Raw genomic sequence first — 25,706 nt, 5'->3', positions numbered from 1 at the left:
TTCTAGTAGGGCCACAAAAGTGACATCTCACTCAATAATATGAGCATCTATAATTGGTTTTACAAAAATTATGATTCCATTCATATCCCCCACCTACTGGAAGTTGTTGAAGCCTTGTAGTATAACTCCATAAAGGAGATCCTTTATCAACTTTAAATTCTTGGTTTTGAGTCTTGTAACCCCCACCTATTGAACTCGAACTTGTTGCCATTTTTTTTTTATGCTATTATAAGAAATTAAACATTTTTAAATTAGAAAAAAATTAAAAAAAATGCAAGATTACACAATGTAAAAGGTAATGGAAGTATGAAAAAACATTATAAAAAATACAACTTGTTTATCTTTTTCTAAAAAACAAAAAACAAAAAAAAACTTGATAATAGGGTTAAATGCTTACCTTAGATGCTTGAGTCTCCTTTGTGCAAGCTCTCCTCCTTCGTCAAGCACTCCACGAACGATCTCCTTCAAAAATAATTACTTGCCCTTCAAAATGCCAAAATGAAAGCAAGAGAGAACGAATGAGCAAATGAAATTGTTTTAGGTTTCAAATGTATTAAAGGGGGGTGGATTAGGGTTTTTTAATGAAAAAGAGCAAATTTTTTTTTAATAGTTTAAAGTCACTTTTAAGTGACTTAACCTGGCTATACACTTGGTTTCACCTGGGTGCACCCTAGGGGCCCTGGGTTCTCTGTGGGTGCACGAACACGGATCCATTGAGAACTTGGGACCCCTGGGGCGCACTTACTACGAACCTAGGTGTGAACTCGGACCCGGTCCAGGCATGAGCACCTAAACCCACAAACTCGGTGTCTTGCCAATTTCTGCATATCGAGAATCACAACAAGCATGTACATCAGGCAATCTTAGCACCCCACAACATAATCACAATATGCAAGATTGAAACAAAAACATTGTGGGGTGTGCAATTTCTCTTACTTGTCACCGCATGAAGTTGGGACCTACTCTTCTATGATATCCTTTCTTAGTAGTACCCTTGATAATTCCTATAGACATGGAGATAATCATTCTATGTTATCATCATAGAACAAAATATAACAATAATTACATTATGAAGTAAATTGTTGGAAATCTGTTGTCATTGATGTCAAAGCACAAAAAGAAGAGCTGGAGCAACATGGGCCAAAGCAAGGTTGAAGTGATGAAATCTAATTAAATATTATCATATTTTTGGTGCCCCTCTTAGAGTGCATTTATTGCAAGTTATTGATTTGGTCGACCCATTCAAGGGTTCTAAAAATATTTTTAAAATATACTTTATAGAGACGACCTCCCTAGGATTGTGCGCCCCATCCTATTAGCTGAAAATACATTAAAATAGCATTTTTGTGTTGGGCCAAATTTGCAATGTTTGGCGCCCATTTTGGGAGGCAAGATTCAATTTAAAGAAAATTATCTTTTTCCTCCTTGGCCGACATTGTGAAGGGGTGCATACGTTTGGTATAAATAAGAGGTCATTGGAGATCATTTCATCAAGTATTCATGTTGAATATTGTTGAATTTGTTATAATACTAGGATCACAAGAAGATGACCATGCACAGTAATCATAGGGTGTGCTCGATTAACCACGGGCAATGATTCTCATCATTGTTGCCCTCCCAACCATAGACGATATACTGTTATCGTCTCCCCCGAGCACGGAAATTATATCTTTGATATATATATATATCAAATCTGGATATGACTTTACAGTATTGCTTCACTTCTTGAAGCTATATGAACAAGTTAATTTGCAATACAAGGAATACGATCTGTACGTAATAAGTTTGCTCTTCTAATGAATTTGCTGTGACTGAAGAATAAAGTCAATCTGCTATGTAAGACGATCTGCAGTAGACCAAACACAAATTGTAGATAATAGTGCACAGGCTGAAGGTGAAGGCGGATCTGTTTGCTCTTCTTATCGATCTGCTTGTATGTCTTGTGTAATTCAAATTGCCTTGAGTATGTTCAATCTGCTGTACACAGCGATCTGCCTTTATAATTATAATATCGATCTGCCCTTCTTATTCGATAATCTTTCACATCAATTGATTGTATATCAAATGCAAGAGGAAAGGATCCTCCTTATACCCGGCATGAAGACTCTTCATGAAGAGTCGACTTCTTCCAAGATCATCGTGTTTCCTCCAAAGCATCATGGCCCTTCATCAAGGGTGACGGATGGGTTAAGCAAGAGACACGACTCATCCAAAGGTGGTGGGGAAGTACACTAACCACGTTTTGTTAACCGCTTAACAAATATTAATGTATAAGATGCCACATATAAAATGTCTATGGCCGACAAGCCAAATAGACATTTAGATTGCACGGGTCGATGTGAAGGAGTTCGACCACAGCTACAACATTAACAAATATCATTCATAATAAGAGCAGATCTGAGCAGACTTTATTAGCAGATTTTTGCAGACCTTGTGAGCAGTAAGTTTAAAAAATTATGAGCAGATCCTGAAGTGAATTATTGCAGATCCTATGAGCAGATTTTTCAAGACTTTATGAGCAGATTTTTGCAGATCTTGTAAGCACAACATATCAAAGCTTATGAGCATATTTTTTCAGACCTTGTAAGTACAAAGTATCAAAGATTATGAGCAGATTCTGAAGCAAATTAATGCAGACATTATGAGCAGAATGATGGTATGATGAAAGAATAAGTATCCGGTAGATTACTGAGAGGGGGGGTGAATCAGTAAAAAGAAAAACTGATACAAACTTCCCAAACTCAAATTCAAACATACAAAGTAAACTTATCAATGAAATACCACTGTCAAGATCAATACTCATAAGAATACCGGTTGACTGTTACAACAACTTAATAGTAAACAACATTTAACTTGTAAACATCCAAATGCTTTATCATATGCCAATGCTTCATTTCTCAATGCTTCCGGTTATCATGCCTTATCAGAAATAGTTAATCAAATCAACCATAAGATCATAACCACAAAAACATTCACCACATGACACAAGTATTTATACGTGGAAAACCCAAATAGGTAAAAACCACGGTGAGATGAGACTCACAAGATAATATCTGAACTCTTTTGAAGTTCGCCGTGTTAGGAGCCAAGCTTGTTAAAGCTTTTACGAAAGTCTTGTTAAGAACTGATCCTGTTAGGAATCACCCGGTTAAGGGATTGACTACAAATGCCTTGTTAGAAGCAAATACCCTGTAGAGAGTAACCTTAGTAGAGGATTTGAAAATCCAATCTAATGGACCACCTTGTTAGAGGATTTAATAAGTAACCAAGCTTGTTAGAGCTTACCTGGTTAGGGGATTTCAATTCTACTGTAATTGTTAGAAAACAACAGGAGTTTCTTGATCTGTCTGAATAGCACTACATTTGCTTGATCAGATCCATTTAAGCTTCTATCTACCTTTACTCAAACTGCAGACTCATTCTTCGGTTTGGCAACCACACACTCAAACTGATTTCTACCAACTCTTGCCAACTCTTAACAAAACAATTTCATCGACCTTAAATACAAATCAATTAGGTCGGTAACACAACAAAAAACCTAATCCTCTCATTGAGATTACAAACAAGTCGGTACAAGCTTGACCATTGGCTTTCATAGCAATCTCTACACATCAATCAAGAAAACTTCAACTGCTCCTTGATTACCGCTTCATTGAGCTTAGTAACTCATCACGCGTTTTGCATTAGATGCAATACACTTTGCTCATTCCCTAGACAAACAATCACGCCAAAACATTTTGAACTTGTCTTCATACAATGACCTTACGTGTCACCATCATTACCGCTCAACATCAGATCATAAACCAACATAACCAATTCAACAACCTCAATCGGTTAGGGTTTAACAAAAACAACTGGTAGGGTTTACTGGTTACATAACATAGAAAGGGTTTAATCTTTTATTCCGATTACCGGTTCAACTCACAAACTTACATACCGGTTTACAATAACCTTCACTAAGCTCTTCCTACCGGTTATAAGACGATGTCAACAATAGCAACAATATCAACAATATCATTACCGGTTCAATTGACATCAATGACAACATAACATATCATTAATGCAATCTTCATGCAAATGCCAACACATAAAGTATTGAAGTTTATGAGCAGGTTTCGAAAAGCTTGTTGAGCAGATTTGTGAAGGAGGAGCAGATCTGATTCAAGAAGAAGATCCATCACTTTTCACTTTATTCTTTTGGAGGTTGGTGCCTCAAAGAAATTAGTGTCTCTTGCTGAGTTGGCGCTCAGTTGTGGGGATTGGTGCCCCTAGTGGGTTGGTGCCTACAAATCAACTAGAGGGGATTGGTGTCTCCTGTGGGTTGGTGCTTACGGAATTTGTAAGAAGTTTCTAATATAAAAGCAATATTTTGCCATGGTTTTCTCTTGCAAGGGTTTCCATGTAAATTGTGTGTTCTTTTGTGTTCCTACTTGCTTGATCTTGCATTTGTGGTTGATCAAGTTTATGAAGTATTGCTAGTTGGACTAATCAAGTGTTGAAAAGTAAAAGTTTGTTAATATACTGATTCATCCCTCCTGCCCCCGCCCTCCCCCCTCTCTCTGTATAATTGTGTGCTCTTCAAAAATTATATTAGAAAAATCTTGAACACTACATGATCAGAGATATATGCTTTATTTGTTAAATAATTCAGTCAACAGGGTACGATATTGGGGACATGATAGATTCTTCTGTTCACTTGAGGGGATAGAAACAGGGAAACATATCATACCCCTGCCATGAATGCATCTCAGTTACAGGAGATAGGGGCAGGGATGGCATGAGACATGCTAAAATGTCTCTTGAAATCTTCCAAAATGTTTTGTCCTCCAAAAAAGAAAAGGAATTTGTGTAACAGACCAAAACATTAAAAAAATACTACCATTAATGGACTTTGTAATTCCCATAAATTGATAAATTTAGAAAATATTTAGCCAAATGTCCATACTGTTGTATCCTCTTGAAAAAGGGTATATTTGGCACCATCCTCAACCCTTTACACACATACCTTGGTAAACGTGCTTAAGAACTAGATGGCAAATAAATTGGCATTATGATTGGGATGAAGAGTGGTCATTGGGAGGTTAATGTGTTCCCAGTACAAGGTTTACACGCAGACATCTATGTGCCAGGAGTGAACACTTGTTTGCTAACAAAGTGGATCTTTCATCTGTAATATCTCCTAGATTTTCCTACCTTACTCTGTCTTGTGCTTGTTGCATTTTTCCATCAAAGTATTTGACAAGGGTTGAAGCAGAAATCAGGCAAATATTGTCAGTGGTTAGGAAATCAATGGAATGCAAGGGATAAAGATGTTGCTGCAATGCAATTTGATTGCCATGTGTCATAATGGCATAAGATGTGAAAATGTAGCAATATTTTAGTACTGAAATTTGCTTTACTACTTTTATCATATGTCACTTGGCAAGATATGTAATGTGATTGCTAAGTTCATCTATACTTGTTCTATGTAAAGTTGATCTTTCCTAATTGTTGCAGGGCCGAAAATTTCTACACAATTGCAGGAGATATGAACATCGTATGTGCATGTTGAGTCATGGGCTGTCAGCATCCACTTTGGTATTTTAATTGTCCTTTCAATTAATTTCTTCATTTTTATCTCCATTGCAAATTATTTGTGTATTTTTAACACATCATGAAATAAGCAGTATCGTATTATTTTCTCATTTGCAGATACTTTGGCCAATTCTAACTCCATGAATTCTATCTAAAGTTTTTCACAATGATGTGTTAATTTAATTATTTTGATGCCAATTTTAGCCTTGAATTTATGCTAGTGTCAGCTTATTTTCCTGCAGTGAACAGTATGAAGTCTCCTCATATTGTTTATTTTTCTGCATAGGCTTTATTGTTTAATCTGTTGAAAATGAGATCACAGCAACTATTTCATGATTGTGCTTTTTAAAAATCATATTTTTACTAAGTATACAAGTTGAACATATTATCCATGGGTTACCTTGCAGAGACAGCATGCTTTGAGCCTCAAGTCGTCACACAAAGTAAACATGCCACTGTGTGCAGTTCCCAATGTTCACAATGTTGTTACTTGTCAATCAGGACAACCATACCAAGCAGTATTGCTTTCCATAAAAACATTTTCTGTAGTGTTGAGCAGGTATACTAATTAGATGTTGCCATTTTTTCCTCGTTTCCTTATTTTGTATAATTTCAATTTCTCCTTTGGTAATCTAGAAGCAAATTCCAGTGTCAGAGCTACAGTTGAATTTCTAGCTTGCTTTTGGGATTTTTTATTACACTTTTCTCTTTACCTTAATTTGTTAAGCTTCTTGATACTTTTGGTCACATAAGTGCAGTGCTGGTGTAAATCTTCTGCCATAGCAGCAATAATTGTTTGGGGGAAAAATCAGCAAACCAAAAGTATAAGATTTTTTGAAAAAAATTGGAAAATATCAGAAAAAAGTTGGATTTAAAAAAAACATAAAAATTGTAGAAAAAAACAAAAGCTACTTTATTTTGAAATTTAAGGGCATTTCCATAGCATAGATATTAGAGATATATAGAACAAATAAACTAGAGAGTTTAACCCATGAATTGTAGAAAATAAGATTTTGTTGTTTATATATCATATCACTGATTACATTGCATTGCACAAAGCATACTTCATAGTGCATAAATAATAACTAGATGGTTACAATTGACAAAATTTCAATTACAATATAATTTGTACAAACTCAACCTATAATTTATGTACAAAGTTCCAAAATATCAAACGTAGCCAGTGTCTTGCTACTACGAATAGAGCTATGCTAGAGGGCTGCAGGTCCTAATGATGAAGCTTCTAGTTCAGAATCTCTTCTAAGTTGTTCGACCTCATGACTATCCAAGTTGGCCTCTAGGATCTCAAAATCCTCAAGCTCAAAAAATTCATTAAAAAGACAGTTTTCCTTTGCTGAGCAAACATTATAAATTACGAAACTAAAATCAACTGGTTCATATTTGTGATTTAATAGTACTTGCAATTTCTAGAATAGTGTAAAAGAGAACTATATTAAGAGTGTGAAAGGGAAATCATATGACAGAGGAAGTAATTGCAAAGTTCAACTTAATAGGTTTTAAATCAAATAGCTTAGGATAGAGTAGTAGAAAATGCTTTTGAAACAAAATCTTACATCTCAAAAGACCATAAATGACATTGAATTGTTCTCATTGATTACTTTTTAGCAACTTTGTAAAACAGTAAAGGGAGTTTTAAATATTTTCCATTAGATAATGAAGACCTATTAGTACAAAAGAAGAGAGCAACTATTTGAGCCACAATTTGAGCTATTATTATTCAAGTAAATTTTCCTTGATTATGCATATAAGTGGATGGAGTTTAAGACATTGATGGACGTTGAGTTGAGAATTCGAGAGATTATAGGTACAAGTTTCAATGAAAAATCAAAGCATGAGGAACATTGCCTTTCAATGGCATAGTTGCTGCTAAAATCTGTCTGGATCATTAAAGAGAAAATATATGAGGCTTGCTTCGGGAGGGATTAAAATAAGCCCACAAGACTAGGGCATGGCTTCTCTCAAGGCATGTATTAGTTTGCTTGAAAACTATTTAACATGCACGTAACACTACGCTATATGTCTAAAGCATTCACGTACTTCAATTGTACTCCTTGTAGGCTTTCTGAACCTCCATGTAAATGATGAGCCTGTCACTCCTTGTCGCCGACAGGGTCCCCCTCGTTTCTTTTCCAGCCTTCGTCCTGCCGAGTTTCCAATTTGATGTTTATCCGCCATTTTGAGGTCTGGCAAGTAGTAGTGAAGCAATGAGCTATGTATCCATTAGGAGATGGGGCGTCCGTAAGTTTTAAGTCGCAAGGTCAGGGGGTCAATTTGCAGAGAGTCTCGCAATCTGAATGCTCAAAATCAATCCAAGGGAGACTAGTTTTAGCATAGGCCTGCAAATCGGCTAAATAGGGAGAAAATGCTAAAAGTTTAAAGCTTGCAAAAGTGCTTTCTAGGCCGAAAATGGAAGAGATGAAGCAAAGTGTTTAAGTTTGTAACACTTTTCAAAAATTGCAAGTAAAGGAAGGTGCGTTTTTTAAGTTTGCATTTTTGTCTTTCAACCCGAAGAACCCCGAAATGCGTGAAAATACCCATCTAGCCGAAAAGTGTCAAGTCTTAAACTTTTCAAAATAACCTTTTGACTCGAAAATCGTGAGTTAAGTCATAAGGCGTCATAAACTTAAAACCTTGCAAAAGGTCCATTTTGGCCGAAAATAACTTTAAAAAACTTTTCGAAATTGCTTCCCAACCCGAAAATACCAATATTTTGAAGAAGTTAAGTTTTAAAGTTTGCAAAAAGGTCATTTAGCTCGAAATTGGGCAAGCACTAGAAATCGCGAACTTTGTAAAACAATTTGCAAAAAGGCCTCATAAGCCCAAAACGCCGACCAAAAGGCAAAGCGTTATAAACTTTGAACTTTGCAAATAGCCCATTTTGGCCGAAAAGCATAAAAGGCAAAGCGTTATAAACTTAAAACTTTTCAAATAGCCCATTTTGGCTGAAAAGCGCGAAGGTAATGAGAAAGGCGTCAAACACAAACAAAAAACAATTGGTAAATCGCCTCTTTACCCCGAAAATCGCGCGAAGAGGCATTAGAGTTTGCAAAAGGCCTTTCCAGGCCGAATTTCGAAAAACCAAGAGGGCGTTTATTTTTATAAATTGCAAAATCCCCCAGGAGGCTGAAGTTCTGAAAGGTAAGTTCGCAAATAAGTTTCCCAGCCCGAAAATGGGCAAACGTCTATAAAGTTGCAAAATCGCGTGATGGGGTGATTTAGAATTGGCATTTTAACCTCTAGGCCCGAAATTGGGCAAAGGAAGGAAGGTAGGGCGTTTCCATGTTTTTGCGGATAGCCTTTTAAGGCCGAAACAACCAAGTAAGGAAAGAGGAAGATAGGTGTTAAGCTTCCAAGTCTGCAGAGTCCTCCTTTGGCGCGAAGTTCGTGGAAGGTTAGGCGTTTTTGTTAAATCCTTCCTTTTTTTGTAAAAAACCTTTCATAGCCCGCAATCGCAAAAAGCAAGGAAGGCGTTTTTAAAAAGTTTCAAAAGGGGCTTGCAGGCCGAACTCGCACGAAGCTTTTCTAACCCGTAGTTTGGAGAAATCACAGGGCAACCACCTTGTTCGCTAGGTAAGTTCGTTTTCTCTCCTTTAAATCTTTAATGAATGCAAAACTGTTCATTGTGCTTAAACGAATAATGGAAGATTACTTAGATGGTGAAGTTTGGTAGATCACAATTTTCTTTTTAAAAAATATCAAGCAAAGCATTAAACATAGCGCAAAGGCAGAGCCAGCTAGGGAAAGTTAACCTTAAAATGTAAAATTCAGACTTGGAAATTTTGAACATGTTGAAAAAACTGGACTGAGGCAAAACTCTTCTCCATGTACGAAAATTGGCAATCGTTAAAAGATTCGAACCCTCAGTTACAAAATTGAACATTTGTTCGTACCATCGTAGTTAGTCGGAAGTGGGACTTTTTGGAGCTCGCTCCAAATAGCAGATTTAAACAATCCAGCTTAATTTCCTATTTCATAGCATTTCGCTTCTAGATAAACAAGCTCTTTTACTGAAACGTCGTACTTTCTTCAATTTCGGTTTTCCCATCGATCATTATGTGCTAGCATTATCCTCTGTTTTGACTAACCTGTTCGCTTCCTTCATCTCGTTTCGTAATCCGTGTCCGGTTGTGCAGGATAAATGCCTAAATCGGCGGTAGAATCCTCAAAAACACCTGGTGCAACCGAAACATCTCGGGTCTCTAAATCTAACATTCCCTGCAGAGGCGAGAAGATGAAGTACCAGTACCAAAGAGGAGTTAGGGAGTCGAAAGTCCAGAGCATATGGGAGAACATAGGTGATACTAATTTGGGCCACATAGACTTTCAGGATTTCAGAAACAGGGTATATTCTCCTAACGCCTATGGCAAGCCTGGGCGGATGATGGAAAGTGGTATCGCTCAGGCAACATGTTTCCCTCCATCTGTGCAAAATTATGAGCTAGTAGTTGAGGCTGTCCAACATTATCAGCCAGAGACCAGATTAGTGGTCCTAGAAAATATGGTGCTAGCGGATTTCACACGTGAGGCCATTGGGGAACCATTTGACATCCCATTTTCTGATAATCCCATTGCTACAACTATAGATGAGGCACATGTTGCTTACGACATGAATCCTGCTAAATGCAGGACATTGATAAACGAAGAATGGTACTGGACTGCCAACATGAAGAATGACACAAAAGATACCATTAATAAAGAGCAGCAAGAATGCGAGGAAATTTTGAAAAACATGAGGGATCTTGGTGGAAAGATCCTCCGATCAATGGTTCTAGGCTAGAAAAATAGTTTTTCCGATGATCAAGTATAACCAGATTGGGAGGATAGATTGAGAATTGATAAGGTCGCATACTCCATAGAGGACCTAGAATTTGCCAGTGGGTTGCATTCGGACATTTTAAGTTTTGAGGCTCATCGGTCTGACTGGAAGGATGGGTTAAAGCATGTAGATCGCCACTTGGAGGGTATGCAATATAAAATACGCCATCCTCCTATGCCCCAAAGCATGGTGTTGTTCCAACTATGCATCAAATTTCAAGAATATGTCAGAGTGTACAGCAGGTCGGGACGTCTGGAAGGAGTATTTGCACAACGAGGATGAATTTTTGGAAAAAAGGGTCTACAACAGAAAAAGAGAAAGTGCTTTCATAAAGTGCAAGTTTCTTTTAAAATCTTAAAAAACACTTTTTTAGGCATAAAGTTCATTTCTAACTGCCAAAACAGTTGTAAATCTTGAGCTCCGTGCATGTGCACTTTTGGAGCAGCTTTTTGGGTAGTTATTGATTACCTTTTTGGTAGTTATTGTTTCTCCTTTTGTTGTTGCTGATATTTTGCCTCCCATTTATGGGTATGGGCAGTTTTGATAGAGGATGAATCTGGCCCACTTGTTTAAGTTTAATCTTGGCCATTCATCCATTTTTGGAATTCTATATAAAGGAGTTAGTTCCTCCTTTGTAAAGAGGCAGAAAACAAAGATTGTTGCAAAAACTCTGACAAAATATATACAGGATTTAATGGATGTCAAAGCTGTGTTTGTTTTAGTGTGAGTGCATGGCCCTCTTCTCCATTTATTTCATATTTCTGCAACTGTATTTAATTTCAGATAGTTATTTATGCATATATTTGATGGAAAATCTTGGTTCATACCATTAGGAAATAGTTGATTATTGTTTCTTCTGCATGGTTAGTTTGAACCTTTTGTGCTAAGTTCGGTTATTAGATTTGGATGAATGGGTGTAAGAGTCCATTGTTCGTATCTAATAAACTTGAAAATTCAAAAAAAATCCCTAGATGATTGCACTGGTTTTTACCTAGTTGTGCTAATTAGCTGGCAAAGTAATTTCTAGTTATTTTGAGACTTACGTCTATGTGTTTAAATATGCTGTCTTAGTTAAAATTAGTTAGCTGTTCTTTTTCATTCTTTATCCTTATCCCTCCTTTTTTTCCTTTTTTATTAAGGAAACCCTCCAGTCAAGCTGAAATAACATCATTCAGAAGCAAATCAGATGATATAGGATTGTAAGACTTTAGGGAACCAGTACGAAACCAATTCTGTCTAACCATAAGTCCCCTTTGTGTTTCCAGCAAAACACATCAACTACTAGGCTACCTTGTAGTCAAGACCTGACAACCAAAACATTGAGGTCATCCCCATTGATCAAATTCACATAGCATTAGGGATTTCCTTATCTCAAGAGAGGATAGGATTCTTAGTATTCTATTCTGTGTTGGCTGGATGAAGTCGTAGTTCCGCAACTTTAGACATGTCAATAGAGCCTAAATGGAATTTAGTTCCCTAACAATTACAAATCATGCATTTAAGTAGCGAGTTTCACCAATTAACAAAGCATTAAGCCTATAAAATATATAGGAAATTTAAATATAACAAAAATAATCCTTCATTTTGATATTAAATATTGATATAGTTCATTATTTTTTCGCACTATAAGTCGATTTTTATCTTTCTAATAGGAACTATTCAGCTTTCGATTCCAAGAAAACAAGCATATTTAGGTTAATATCAAGCCAATAGAGTTTCATTTCAATTTAGTTTGGCTTTCTATATTTACTTCTGCCAAGTACTCTTATAAGGTTCAAATATGTTAAAAAAATCAGATAGAAGCCTTAGTATTTACAATATTGTCTACTATTTCCCACTAAATTGTGTTTTTGGATTTATATACATGGAAAGTGTTACTACTGTAATTTTAAACCCTAGGTATGTGTTGACGTGTATTTTGTACACAACCTAACACAGAATAAAATACCTAAAGGTACCTTATCCTCTCTTGAGTAAAGCCTCTGATTGCTGAAGATATTGCGAAAAAGGATCAATCAGGATGACTCCAAGGTTCTTGTATGTAGGATCTCTACGTGTGGATAAGTTCTCTGTGGTATGATGTGATTTGCTGGAATCACAAGGGGACTTACATTTGATGATTGAATGTCTGATCTGCTTTGAATATTGCTGGAACACAGGCTCTTACTAGCTTTGACTTGAAAAAAGGAAAAGAGATGAGGGCGAGGAAAGGATCTAATCCTAACACTAAGAATGTAAGAGCAATGAATGATCTTTGATGAAATTCTAACTAAGTCTTGTTTTGACATCCTAGGACCATCTCCACAAGGTTAGTGCGATCTTCGAAGGAAAGCTTTATGATGTTCAAATCATCACTGTAGGCATAGACACCATCAGGTTGATGCATATCGATGAAGAAGCGACAATTGAAGTTAAGCTTAAGCTGAATGATTCTAGTTGACTACGCAAGGCAAGTCTGCAATCAACAAACTGCTAGTAGTATGGATATACGAATTTCACCATCAATCAAACACATTTCTTCCACTCATCTAATAACATGAAATCAAACATGAGAAGTATAAAGACCATGCAAATTGTCGAATCGACCCATAAATTTCACCATTTCTTCAATGTAGTTACAAGTCTTTTACAATAACATCTTGGCAACAATCTTTGCCTTCTCTCTCTACTCTACTCTAATTGCTATTCTATCAACTAACTAATCACCTTCTAATTACTCTCTATCTGTCTTCTAACTGCTTCCAACTATTCCTCTTTGTTAAATTCTGTGAGAAGCAAGAATTGACCCAGGATCTGATGTCGGTCATAGATCACATGCAACTCCAAGCAACGGATGATCGAAGATCAAAATAGCTGAATGAAGATAAATTTGATATGAGAGAAAAATAGAGATAAAGAAGAGAATTTAGAGAAGACTCTCACCGAGCTATCACTTAACTAGTGAAGGTGAGAGTATATTGCTTATTATATAGAAAAATAATAGCATATACAACCAAGAGGTGCATTAACTTCCACCTCCATAAAAAGTGGGAGGTTTTACCTACTACCCCATAAAAGGTGGGAGGTTTTTACCTACTTGGTAAATGTCAAAACATGTGGCATAACCTTCTTACATGAAAACAAAAAAGGAGTTATAAGAGGTGGCACATAAGGCCAAAAGAGGGTGAGAAACCCAACTACCCCATAACCCACTTAGGAAATGACAAAATAGTGGTTATGAGAGGTGGCACAACAAGCCAAAAGAGGGTGTGTAACTCAACTACCCATGTGAGGTGGAGAGTTACACATGTAGCTAATGTATTCCGCCACGTGTCCTCATATTAACCACACCTAATAACCTAAGCAAGCTTAATAATATATGTGTAGGAAAAATAAATACCCCCTAACATAAGGAAAATAAAAAAACCTACACTAACACCCCCCCTTAAGCATAGCTTAGGTGGGTGAAAAGATGGGTCCCGGCAAATGAGGCCATGTTAGGTACCCATGTACATAAATATCCCCCCCAAAAGAAGAAGCCCCCCCATAAGAGGAATAGACCCCCCTAAATAGAGAGAGAAAGAATGAAGGACTAAGAAGCCCCTCCTGAAGTAGACATGTTTTGCATCCCAAGCAAAGATCGTAAGTGAAGGAACTTGCTTTCTGTGAAAGGTTTGGTGAAGATGTCCGCAGTTTGCTCCGATGTAGAACAATACTTAAGATCAATGATGCCTTCCTGAATGAGCTCCCGAATATAGTGCATATGCATCTCAATGTGTTTCGTCCTCTGATGGTGAACTGGATTTCTTGAGATCTGTATATCACTCTGATTATCACAAAAGATGATGGTAGGATTTCTAACTGGAATACCAAACTCAGTAAGAATATTTTGAAGCCAAATAGCCTTAGTGGTGGCATTGACTGCCCCTCGATACTCGGCCTCTGTCGATGAAAGAGCAATTGCAGACTGCTTCTTGCTCGACCAACAAATTGGACCAGAACCAAGTGAGAAGCAATACCCAGAAGTAGACTTGCGATCCTGAGAATCACCTGCCCAATTTGAATCCGTATATCCTACCAAGTCAATATCCACACCTGCTACATACTGAATTCCATAATTGTGAGTACCCTGAATGTAGTGGAGGATCCGCTTAGCTGCTTTCCAATGCAACTCATGTGGCTCCTGCATGAATCTAGAGACCATGCCCATAGCATAAGAAATGTCGGGTCTCGTATGAGTCAAATAAATGAGGCTTCCAACAAGCTGTCGATATAAAGTGCCATCAACCAAGGGTGAAGAGCACTTAGCCTCAAGTTTGACTCCTGACAAAAATGGAGTAGGTGCAGGCTTACAATCAGCCATGTGAAATCTAGAGAGCATATCAAGTGCATACTTGGGTTGTCTAAGGAAGATTTCTGAAGATGATTGAGTGATCTCAATTCCCAAGAAGTAATGCAGAAGACCCAAGTCTGACATCAAAAATCTATCATGTAGAGCAATTTTCACTGCTTTTATGGTGGATGAGTGACTCCCTGTGAGTAACAAGTCATCAACATAGAGAACCAGAAATGTGAGAGTTTCATCCTGTTGCAGAATGTATACGTTCGGATCAGAATGGCACCGAGTGAAACCAACTGTCAGAAGGAATGAGTCCATCTTGGCATACCAAGCTCGAGGAGCCTGTTTGAGGCCATAGAGAGACTTTCGAAGTCGACACACAAGTGAAGGATCCTGAACAAACCCCTGTGGTTGCTCCATGTAGATTTCCTCCTGAAGGTCACCATGAAGAAATGCACTCTTCACATCCATCTGATGAACTTCCCAACGATGGGCTGCAACTTTAGCAAGAACAAGTCGGATGGAATTCATCTTAGCAACTGGAGCAAAAGTCTCAGAGTAATCAACCCCTAGAACTTGGGAAAAACCTTTTGCTACCAAGCGAGCCTTATACTTATCAACCGACCCATCCGCTGCAAATTTTGTTCGATAGATCCACTTGCATCGAACAAGTTTCCTTCCCTTAGGAAGAGGAACTAAATCCCATGTGTGATTCCTTTCCAAGGAATTGAACTCTTCTTGCATTGCAGCATCCCACTCAGGAACACCTGAAGCTTCTCGAAAGGACTGTGGATCAGAAGTTGAAGCAATGAAGAGATGTGGAGCTTGCTGAAATTGTGACCTTGTTCTTCTAGTATCTAATGGATCACCAAGCCAATCTCCTGCTGACTCAAATGTTTGTCGAGCCCAAAGAGGCACTGAGGCTGGAGAGTCTGGGGGAGAATCATCAACCTCTGAATGATGACTATGAGAGGAATGTGAATCCTCATCATCACTGTCACCATCTGAAGTAGAGGAAGAAGACTCCTCATCAAGATTAGGAGGTCTAAGATCCACTGAAGAACTGTCATCATAATGCAATCTCTCCAATGTGATAGTGGATGGAGAAGTGGTATGAGAAGAACTAGAAGAACTCTCCTCAAAACGAACACTCCTCTCAATGAACAACTCATGAGTAGTGGGATGGAGAAGCCTATACCCTTTGACATCATCTGGATATCCAACAAATATGCAAGGCTTACTCTGCGGATCCATAGCCTTGCGTTTTTCAGCTGGAATGTGGGCCCATGCAAGAGAACCAAACACTCTAAAGTGTTTAACTGTGGGTTTTCGACCAGTCCAAGCTTGAAAGGGAGTTACCCCCTTCACAGCTTTATGAGGAACTCCGTTCTGGATGTAACACGCACAGTTGATGGTCTCTGCCCAATACTGAGGTGCCAAAGACTTGGAGTGAATCATACAATTAGCCATCTCCTTCAAGGACCTATTTTTTCGTTCTGCTACACCATTTTGTTGAGGATTGTATGGAACTGTGTGCTGCATGTTGATACCTTCTGAAGCACAAAATTGTTCAAACTGATTATTAACATATTCACCCCCATTATCTGTACGCAGAATCTTGATGAACTTCCCAGATTGTTTCTCTACAAAGGCTTTGAAATCTAGAAAATTTTCAAAGACTTCAGACTTTTGTTTGAGAAAGTAAACCCATGTATATCTGGAAAAGTCGTCAATAAATGTCAAGACATATCTAGCCTTGCTGAAAGATGGTTGTGGAAATGGTCTTGCCAAGTCACTATGTACCAACTCCAATAGTTGTGTAGCTCTCCAAGCTTTACCTTTATCATACTTCTCCTCTGGATGCTTACCAAGAATGCACCCCTGGCAAACTCCATCAGAAAATCGAATAGAAGGCAATCCTGAAACCATTTCTTGTTGATTGAGTTGTTGCAAGTAACGGTAGTTCAAGTGGCCAAATCGTTGATGCCACAAACAACTCACCTCATCTGCATGAGTGAGTAAAACTGTCGAAGGAGAGTCAGGAACAAAGTGAGAAAACTGATATAATCTAGAATGATGATCTGCTTTTCCCACAGCAACAGTAGACCCATTATGCATTTCGCTGATTACCACTGCATCTGGTGTGAACTCAACTCGCTTGCCAGAACCAGTGTGAGTGATCTGATAAACAGATAGGAGATTAGTTGATAAAGATGGAACACAAAGGACATCTTGAAATGTTCCTTCACCCACATCAACATACCCTCTCCCATGCACTTCAACAGGAGTGTCATCACCCATTAGGATGGAAGGCATAGAACATGGCTCTAAAGATGTGAAATCATCTTCTGAAGAAGCCATGTGGTGTGAAGCACCTGAGTCAATTATCCAAGAATTTGGTTGTGAAGCAATAGCAACTAGGGCCTTACCCTTTCCTTTCCCCTTACTCTTATCTATGTCCTTAGAAGCTCCTTCCGATGAACTCTGTTTGACTGAATCAGGAACCTTGATATTATTCTTTTCAAGAAGATTTGAAAGGTGATCAATTTGTTTCTTTAAACACTTATGTTCATCATGACCAGGCCTCTTACAATAAGAACACTTGACCTTCTCCTTCTTAGGTTGTTCACCTTTTGATGAAGAGGTCTCATTGTCTACTTTTGAAGTAGCATATTTCTTATCTTTCTTCTTCTCTCCTTGATTCTTTTGTTTCTTATCTTGCTTACTAGACCCTTTATGTTCTTTTGTGCCTTGATTTACAACTAAGGCATGTGACTTAGAGGGCTTTATTGTACCCATTTGAACCAATTTGTCCTGCTCCCTAGTGAGTTCTGCAGCAAAATCATCTAAAGAAGGCATTTTGAATGTGGTACCTAGGGCACATTTGGTAGCACAGAATGTAGAAACAAACACTGAATAGTTAGGACCAAGCTTAGAAAGAATACTCAAGATCGGTTGCTTATCATCTTTCTTAGTTCCACACTGTTCCAACTGCAATCTTATAGACTTAAGTTTAGTGAAGAAGTCGTGTATAGTATCAAAATTGGTTGGATTCAACCCTATGAGTTCATTCTCCAATTGATGACCTCTTAGCTCATCCTGCTTACCAAAGAGGTTTCCCAAAGTAGTCCATACTGCATTTGGTGTAGTAGCAGATTCAATGTGAAAAAGGAGGTCAGGAGAGACTGACATGCACAATGTACCAAAAACTTCATCACATTTATTAAACCATTTAATCTTTTCTGCAGCATCTTGAGGTTCAATTTCAAGTCCCATAGTAACACGATGATATCCATGTCTTTTCAGATATATTATCATCTTAGATTTCCATTCAAAGTAATTATATGGTGTTAAAAGTGGAACTGTAGATGCATCCATGATAGCAGAAAAGAAGATTGCAAAGAGTCAAGAAGAGTGCAAGAAAGAAGACACAAGAGACACCCCCCCTTTTCACTAGTCTTTGAAATCACCCCCCCCAAATATTACAAGGTTGGCACTTTATAATTAGTGCATTTACAAGGCTTTTATCAGATTACAATGCTTTCTAAGGCTTTAATGGCCAAAATAGAAAGTTTAAATACATATAAATTTAACACAAAATCTGAAAAAATTAGCCTTATTGCTGCTCAATGTATCTTAATACCTTTCCAACAACTATTCGTTTTTGTAAAATAGAGTTGTGAGAAGAAAGATATGATCTATAGAAGGGAAAAAAAATAAAAATGCAGCTGATTCAAACTGCAATATCTAACAAAGAAGGGTAGAATATGTCAATAAGACCTGCAATTATGAAGAGTGCTCATTTCCAGCTTTCCGTCAAGTACTCATTTGCAAAAAACTGACACCCGAGGCAAAAGTTATGCAACTTTTAAGAAAGGTTGCTGAATTTCCCTGATAGAAAAACGACTTAAGCCTTGTTGAAACTCGATTTCTGCAAAAATTACTAATTTTCTAGAAAAACCCTCCAAAACCCAGAAGTTTTTCGATGCTGGGAACAAAACCTAGAAATCTTTTTTTCTGAAAATGAACGGAGGTTAGAACACTAGGGCCGAAATGAAAACAGCTCTAGTAAAATATTTCACTTTGATTTTTTTTTTACTATGTTCTCCAAACTCTGAATTTGGTGAAATAAAAGTCACTTATGATTTTCACAAGCCTTTTGGACACTCTGGAAATGCTAAAGAAGCCTCCAATATTACCAAAAATACTGCAATCACCCAGATCTCAAAGAACACATATATAAAACCAGATTTAACTAGAAGCTTATTTTCCTTTAAACTGTTCTGATTCTCCAGATCACACGAAAATGCAGAAGAGCATACTTTTTTTTTTTAGAAAAATATTAGCTATCTAACAATCTCAAATCTCTCAAATAAATCAGAAAAGCAATAAGCTATACCAGACAACACGGCTCTAATACCATGTTAAATTCTGTGAGAAGCAAGAATTGAGCCAGGATCTGATGTCGGTCATAGATCACATGCAACTCCAAGCAACGGATGATCGAAGATCAAAATAGCTGAATGAAGATAAATCTGATATGAGAGAAAAATAGAGATAAAGAAGAGAATTTAGAGAAGACTCTCACCGAGATATCACTTAACTAGTGAAGGTGAGAGTATATTGCTTATTATATAGAAAAATAATAGCATATACAACCAAGAGGTGCATTAACTCCCACTTCCATAAAAAGTGGGAGGTTTTACCTACTACCCCATAAAAGGTGGGAGGTTTTTACCTACTTGGTAAATGTCAAAACATGTGGCATAACCTCCTTACATGAAAACAAAAAAGGAGTTATAAGAGGTGGCACACAAGGCCAAAAGAGGGTGAGAAACCCAACTACCCCATAACCCACTTAGGAAATGACAAAATAGTGGTTATGAGAGGTGGCACAACAAGCCAAAAGAGGGTGTGTAACTCAACTACCCATGTGAGGTGGAGAGTTACACATGTAGCTAATGTATTCCGCCATGTGTCTTCATATTAACCACACCTAATAACCTAAGCAAGCTTAATAATATATGTGTGGGAAAAATAAATACCCCCTAACATAAGGAAAATAAAAAAACCTACACTAACACTCTTATCTCTCTCCAAAATGAAGAGTCGGGGTTTATATAGTGCCCTCAATACAATTCGATGGCTAAGATCAATTCGAGATCAATGGCCAAGATTTTACAATGAAAACCCTAATTAGGGTTTATTACAACCATTACATAACATTTAATGCTTGACCAATGATAAAATTGTATTGCTTGGACACATGTCCTCTCTAGAAAATTCCACCAATGGATAGCTGGGGTAGGTACATCGAAGTTTGTGCCACCTTCCATGAGTTAGGTACATTGAATCTGGACATGCTGAGGTAGACCGCACTGACTGGAGAAGTGATGACTAGGATGCCACCTCGTCTGACACTTGTAACTTGGTAAATATTCAACTTGATGTTGTTGAGAGGCTAGCTTTAATTAATTCATCTGGAACTATCTGCTTCTTCAACGAACCCTTGTTCTAACTTCTTGTGTCCTTGATGTGCAGGATGATTGATGTACCTCACCTTGGAATGCTGAATTGGAAAAGTCGTCCTTGTTGATGTTTAATCGAAGAAGGTCGTCCTTGTCCTTGCTTGATCGTCCTTGATGATAACCTGCCGACTTGTAGATCCTCCGAGCTTTGGAGTCGCCATCTTGATACCTACACAACATTTCAAAATTAGTAATATATCTTGAAATCTAAAAATTAAACTTTAAAAGAAAGATTCAAGATTTTAATTTAGGAAACCTCATGATAAATCTTGAGTTATCATTTCCTAATTTTAGGATTTTCAAAGCAAAATTTAAATCTTCAAAAATGGTGCCAAGGTGATTACGCCATACCTCCACTTGGGAATTAATTCTAAAAAATGATGCAAAAATAGGAGAATTCGCTAGGCAAAATGTAGATCAAGACTCCCTTTAGCAAAATGCGCCCCCTTTAGCTTGGAAAAGAACTCCACCTTCCTCTTCAAAAATCTGGAAATTTGTCTTCAAATACCTTCAAAACATCTGGAATTTATCCTCCAATCTAGCAAGAAATTCTCCTCTCCAATAGCTTTCAAGATGAATTTTGCCCTCCACTAGCTTCTCCACACTTAGTAGAAATTCGCTCCACTCCTCTGGATTTCGCTCCTCAAATTGCTCTCCAATTTCGCACTTGAAAGGATGATTGAATGATTTGAATTGTGAAACAACACCTCCAATATATAGAGCGCTCACCTTCCACTTACCCATGAGGCCGACCTTGCAAATAAAGGCAAAAAAAATGAATAAAATTAAAAAAAAAGAAGAGGCCGACTTGATAAAATGAATAAAAATAATACCTCAAGCGCTTCATCTTTTAATTTTAATTTTGCAAAAATTAATTTAAAATGCCTTTATAATAAAAAATTTAATTTTTTAAGGCTCAAAATTAATTTATTAAATGCCAATTTAATTTAATTTTCCAAATATTTCGAAGTTGGCAATTTGACATCTAATGCAATTTGGAGGATATTAATGCCCAAGCATGGTGAAAAATAACGAATGTCAATAACCTTGCTCTGGTCCCTTGGAGAGGGATAGGAGCGCTCTTGCATTTTAAGCCTTGCATTCCTTGCTTTCACGCTCAAAACCTCATCCTTGGCGTCCAAAATGGCATTTTTATTTGGAACTTTGAGTTTAATTCACTTGATCTTTAGAAGGAGTGTGCCTTAGAACATTTTCGCCCTGGTCCCTTGGTGAGGGACAGGAGCGATTTTCTACTTTTGTCCTTGATCTTTATCTTTTAAATTGCCAATTCATGTTGTGGGGTAAGCAATGATCCCCATTGTTCGTTCTATGCATGTTCAACTCGCTTTCTCAAGACAAAATGGGCTTTCCAAAGATTTTCGCCCTGGTCCTTCAGTGAAGGACAGGAGCAATTTTCGCATTTGAGCCTAAGATTGTCGATTCTTTGGGGCAATTCCTTGTTCATCATCTTTCGAAAGACATTTTTCATCTTGTATCACCTTGTCCTGGCGTGGTTTTGGAGGAAAATTGTTGATTTTATGAAAATCGCCTTGGTCCTTCAGTGGAGGACAGGAGCGCCTTTTAGTTTATTGAACAATCTCTTGACCACATCGACCTTCAGTTACTCCTAAGGCATAAAACATGATTCCTCATTCCATCTTGAGTCTTGGAAACAAAAGTAGCATTTCAAATGTTAGGCGATTAGGCATATTTGAAGATTTCGCTCTAGTCCCTTGGTGAGGGACAGGAGCGCTCTAGCCAATTTTCATTGAATTTTATGGTCTTTGCAACTTCATTCCTCCTTGAAACACTTTAAATATCATTGCAATCTCGTGCCTTGGCCTCGATTCGTCCAAATTTGGAGGGGGAAGCTAGAAAATGTGTTTTTCGCCCTGGTCCCTTGGTGAGGGACAGGAGCGCCTTGGCAATTATGAGCTCACTTATGTTCTGCTAATTTTCAAAATTATCTTCAATGGACCGATTATGCCTCCCTTCACTCATCTCAAACATGAAACTTGCTTTACCTTTGCCAGAAATTTGTCTTGTGAGAAAATCGCTCTGGTCCCTTGGAGAGGGACAGGAGCGCCTATTGCCATTTGGGTTGATTCTCTTCTTTGTGGCCCATTCAAGTTATATTCAACGGACAAAACACACTCTCCTTGACCTCTTCAAATCGTAAGTCACTTAAATCTTGCAAGGATAATGAAAATTTGGAATTCAAGCTCCAGTCCTTCAGTGAGGGATAGGAGCGAATTTTGTCTTCTAGGCCAAAATGCCTCACTTTTCACCATGAAATGTCCTGGCTAAGGAAGATATCATTTTGTTACACGCCATGAATAAGAGTTCAAGTCTAAGAAAGGTCTAAAAATGTGTATATAAAGAAAATCGCTCTGGTCCCTTGGTGAGGGACAGGAGCGCCTTTACCTTTGTAGACAAAAACTCCATCATTTCATTGTCTTTGATCAAGTCTGGATGCTCTATCATGCTCATTTCGTCCTTCGCCATGCTTTGATGTCTCAATTTAACCAAACAAGGTCAGGAACGACTCAAATGAGCCTTTTCGCCCTGGACCCTTGGTGAGGGACAGGAGCGAAATTCGCTCTGGATCCTCAGTGAAGGACAGGAGCGAAATTTGACTTTTTGAACTCTCTATCAGGATGATTTTTATGGAATATAACATTTAAGTATAAGTGACATTTCCTTCTATGTTTCTTTTTAAGTTATATTCCATATATACTTTCAGGATGTTTGAGAGTGGTTTCAGACCTCCAGGAGTTATATTGCAAAATCTAGTTTTTTTGAGGTTTTTCAGTTTCCAGACTTAGTCAAATTTTAGGATCAGGACATTCCAGACTTAGTCAAATTTCAGGATCAGGATATTCCAGACTTAGCCAAATTTCAGGATCAGGACTTTCAGACTTAGCCAAATTTTAGGATCAGGACATCACTCAAGCCGGACTTGCTATCCTATTGATCTCCCCGACAACACTCAAAATGCAAAGGCTAACTAACAAAACCCTAAAAGACCTAGAAAACAAACCCTAAAAAGCAAAAAGTAAGGGTCCCCATTTGCAATGGGGCGATGTGTGAAAACGTCACAACATCTAGCGCCACCTTGAATAAATGTTCCTGAAACATTTCAGAGATAAAGACTCAATCGACACCTAGAACCTCCGGAAAATTCAACCTAGCTCATCAGGAGATTAGAAAATGTACTCAAAGTGGAAGGAAAATCCTTAACCAAATCCAGACACTTAGTCTTTGATCACCCAGGTGTGTGCAAGTGTATTCATTTCGCTCGACAAGACAATTATAACCTTCAGGTTCCCCTGTGATCGGCTATGTAGTTTATCTGAACTTCAAAAGCATCCTGGATAGAGCCTCACTGCCAGTCAGACGTCCATAGTCCCGATGAGGTTATCGCCGCAAGCTCACAAACATTGCTCCATTGCCAGCCAGGCGTCTATAGCCCCGATGGAGTTACTCGCATATTCCCCTTAGCCAATTTTGATATTTCATATATTTTTTTTTTCTTCATTTTTTCCTTTTGATATTGCTTTTTCACTCCGTCAATTCCTTTGGCTCGTAAGTAGTAAAGCTTACTAGGGTTTGAGGATTGCAGTGGCGTTGAAGCCAGATTTTAGGTTTTTCACCAATCACAACTTTGCCTGAAAACCATAATGACTCGGAGTCTATTAATGTGTGAAGATGTAGTAATCAACAGATGTCGGCATCAAGACACAGAAAATGATTCCCTTCCAAGTCAAATACAGGTCTTGATCAGATGATAAAGCTGAAGAGGAACAACCTCGGATTCCAAACACTTCATGAATAGATATCTAAGAAATGAGTCTAACATAAGATCCAGGATGTTGCCAGTGTGTGAGCAACAACACAAACACCTTTCTCAAAAAATGGAGGCTCCCACTCAAGACACCTAAACTAAAGCAAACCGATCGACAAACCGACTCAAAGCAAACTAAACTAAAACGCACACCAAAAGCAAACTATCTAAAGAAAGCAAACAACTAAACTACTTGAGCCACACTAGATCATGAGTCAAATGACTCAAGGCAAATTAAGAACAAGACTCAAAAGACCTCTAATCTAAAAACACGAAAAGAAAACCTACTCTAAACCTATATACAAGCGTCCTAGACTCGACACGACTCAAAGAAGCAAAATATATACATGACTTTACATGATTTCTAGGTTGTGCAACAGGAGCATGGCAAACGTGATGGTTCTCAATCGGGCAAATTCATTCTTAAACACAGAAAGGCAAACTCTCACCATGCATCTCACCATGCATTTCTCATACTCAAGCAAGTTTTCACTCAAAATGATCAATTGAGGTAATTCGTTAGGACCGTGATCAATCCAGATGCAAGTTGTTTTCCCAAAATCCCCATAATCAAAATCATAATAACTTTCAAAGCTAGGATTAAGGAAAGAGACGACTTGGCATATTTCAGGCTGAGACGGCACTGTATTGTTGGAAGTGAAGTCACCAGCTGCTTCAAGAGGTCGCCATTGATGATGAACTATTCCACGAGCATCCACAACGTGTTGATCTTGATTAGGAAATTCCTCTTGAAACAAGCTCAGCGCCCCTTTGAATAGCTCAAGATTATCTGTTTTCACTGAGGTATCTTGCATAAACCAGGCATCTTCATGAAATTTTGTTAGCGTATCCTCAAAAATGAGAGTCTCCTTGAGGGATTGAACTTCAAACATCTCCTGTAGTCGATCAAAGATAATCTCAGGTGACCTTTCTTCTTCAAGCTTAGTCTCGGGAGGTCGAAGTTGATGATGGATCACATCACTCACAGTAACTTGCTTATCTAGAAAAAAATTTGGCAGTGATTCCACTTGTGTTTTCTTTATAAGTTCTTTCCGTGCTTCCTCAAATAGCATAATGGTAATGAAATCTTCAAGCGCCCCTTTGAATTGTCCTTCATATCTGGGCTCATTTACGATGATCTGTGATTCTTCATTCAATATCTCAACTTGATTGTCTTCTTCAATGAGAATATTTGAAAATTCCTGCAATTCAATCTCAAGTATCTTCTTTTGTAGCATAAACGAGAATTCTTCAAGGGATGAGTCGTCTTCTTTAATTGTTTGTTCAACTCCTAGATCTTCCTTTGTTATTGTTTGAGTATTTTTAATTGATTCTTCGACTTTTGTTTCATGGTATTCTTTTTCAGGTGCAAGGCATGGCGAGCTATCCATTGTAATACATTGTTCCTTAGGTGCATTTGTATCGTCAACGTACAATTGATCCTTCTCACATTCAGATGCTGGAACGATGTCTTGTTCATAGGTTCTCCTAAATTCGGCTGCGAGATGTGCACCCCAAGATCTGTTAATAATACACTCTTCCTTGGACAAAGTTGGCATTCCAAACTGGTTTTTGACTTGATTGATAGCCATTTCACATACTGAG

The 25,706-nt window shown here is 37.9% G+C and overlaps 1 protein-coding gene across 10 annotated transcripts in view; it reads left to right on the top strand.

The window, feature by feature from the left end:
• Positions 1-25,706, top strand: part of LOC131035951 (mechanosensitive ion channel protein 2, chloroplastic) — a 98,824-nt gene that overhangs the window by 50,884 nt on the left and 22,234 nt on the right. For 8 of the 10 annotated variants that reach the window (XM_057967736.2, XM_057967732.2, XM_059218279.1 and 5 more), the window contains 2 exons: positions 5,497-5,577; positions 5,982-6,133. In XM_057967736.2, coding sequence (XP_057823719.2) covers positions 5,497-5,577; positions 5,982-6,133 — 233 coding nt within the window. Of the gene's footprint in view, positions 1-5,496; positions 5,578-5,981; positions 6,134-25,706 lie in introns of those variants that run through there. The other 2 variants (XM_059218281.1, XM_057967739.2) reach the window with 2 other exon arrangements.

This window comes from Cryptomeria japonica, chromosome 3 (genome assembly GCF_030272615.1).
Source record: "Cryptomeria japonica chromosome 3, Sugi_1.0, whole genome shotgun sequence".
Taxonomy (NCBI): Eukaryota; Viridiplantae; Streptophyta; class Pinopsida; order Cupressales; family Cupressaceae; genus Cryptomeria; species Cryptomeria japonica.
This window is presented reverse-complemented; position numbering and strand designations above follow the sequence as displayed.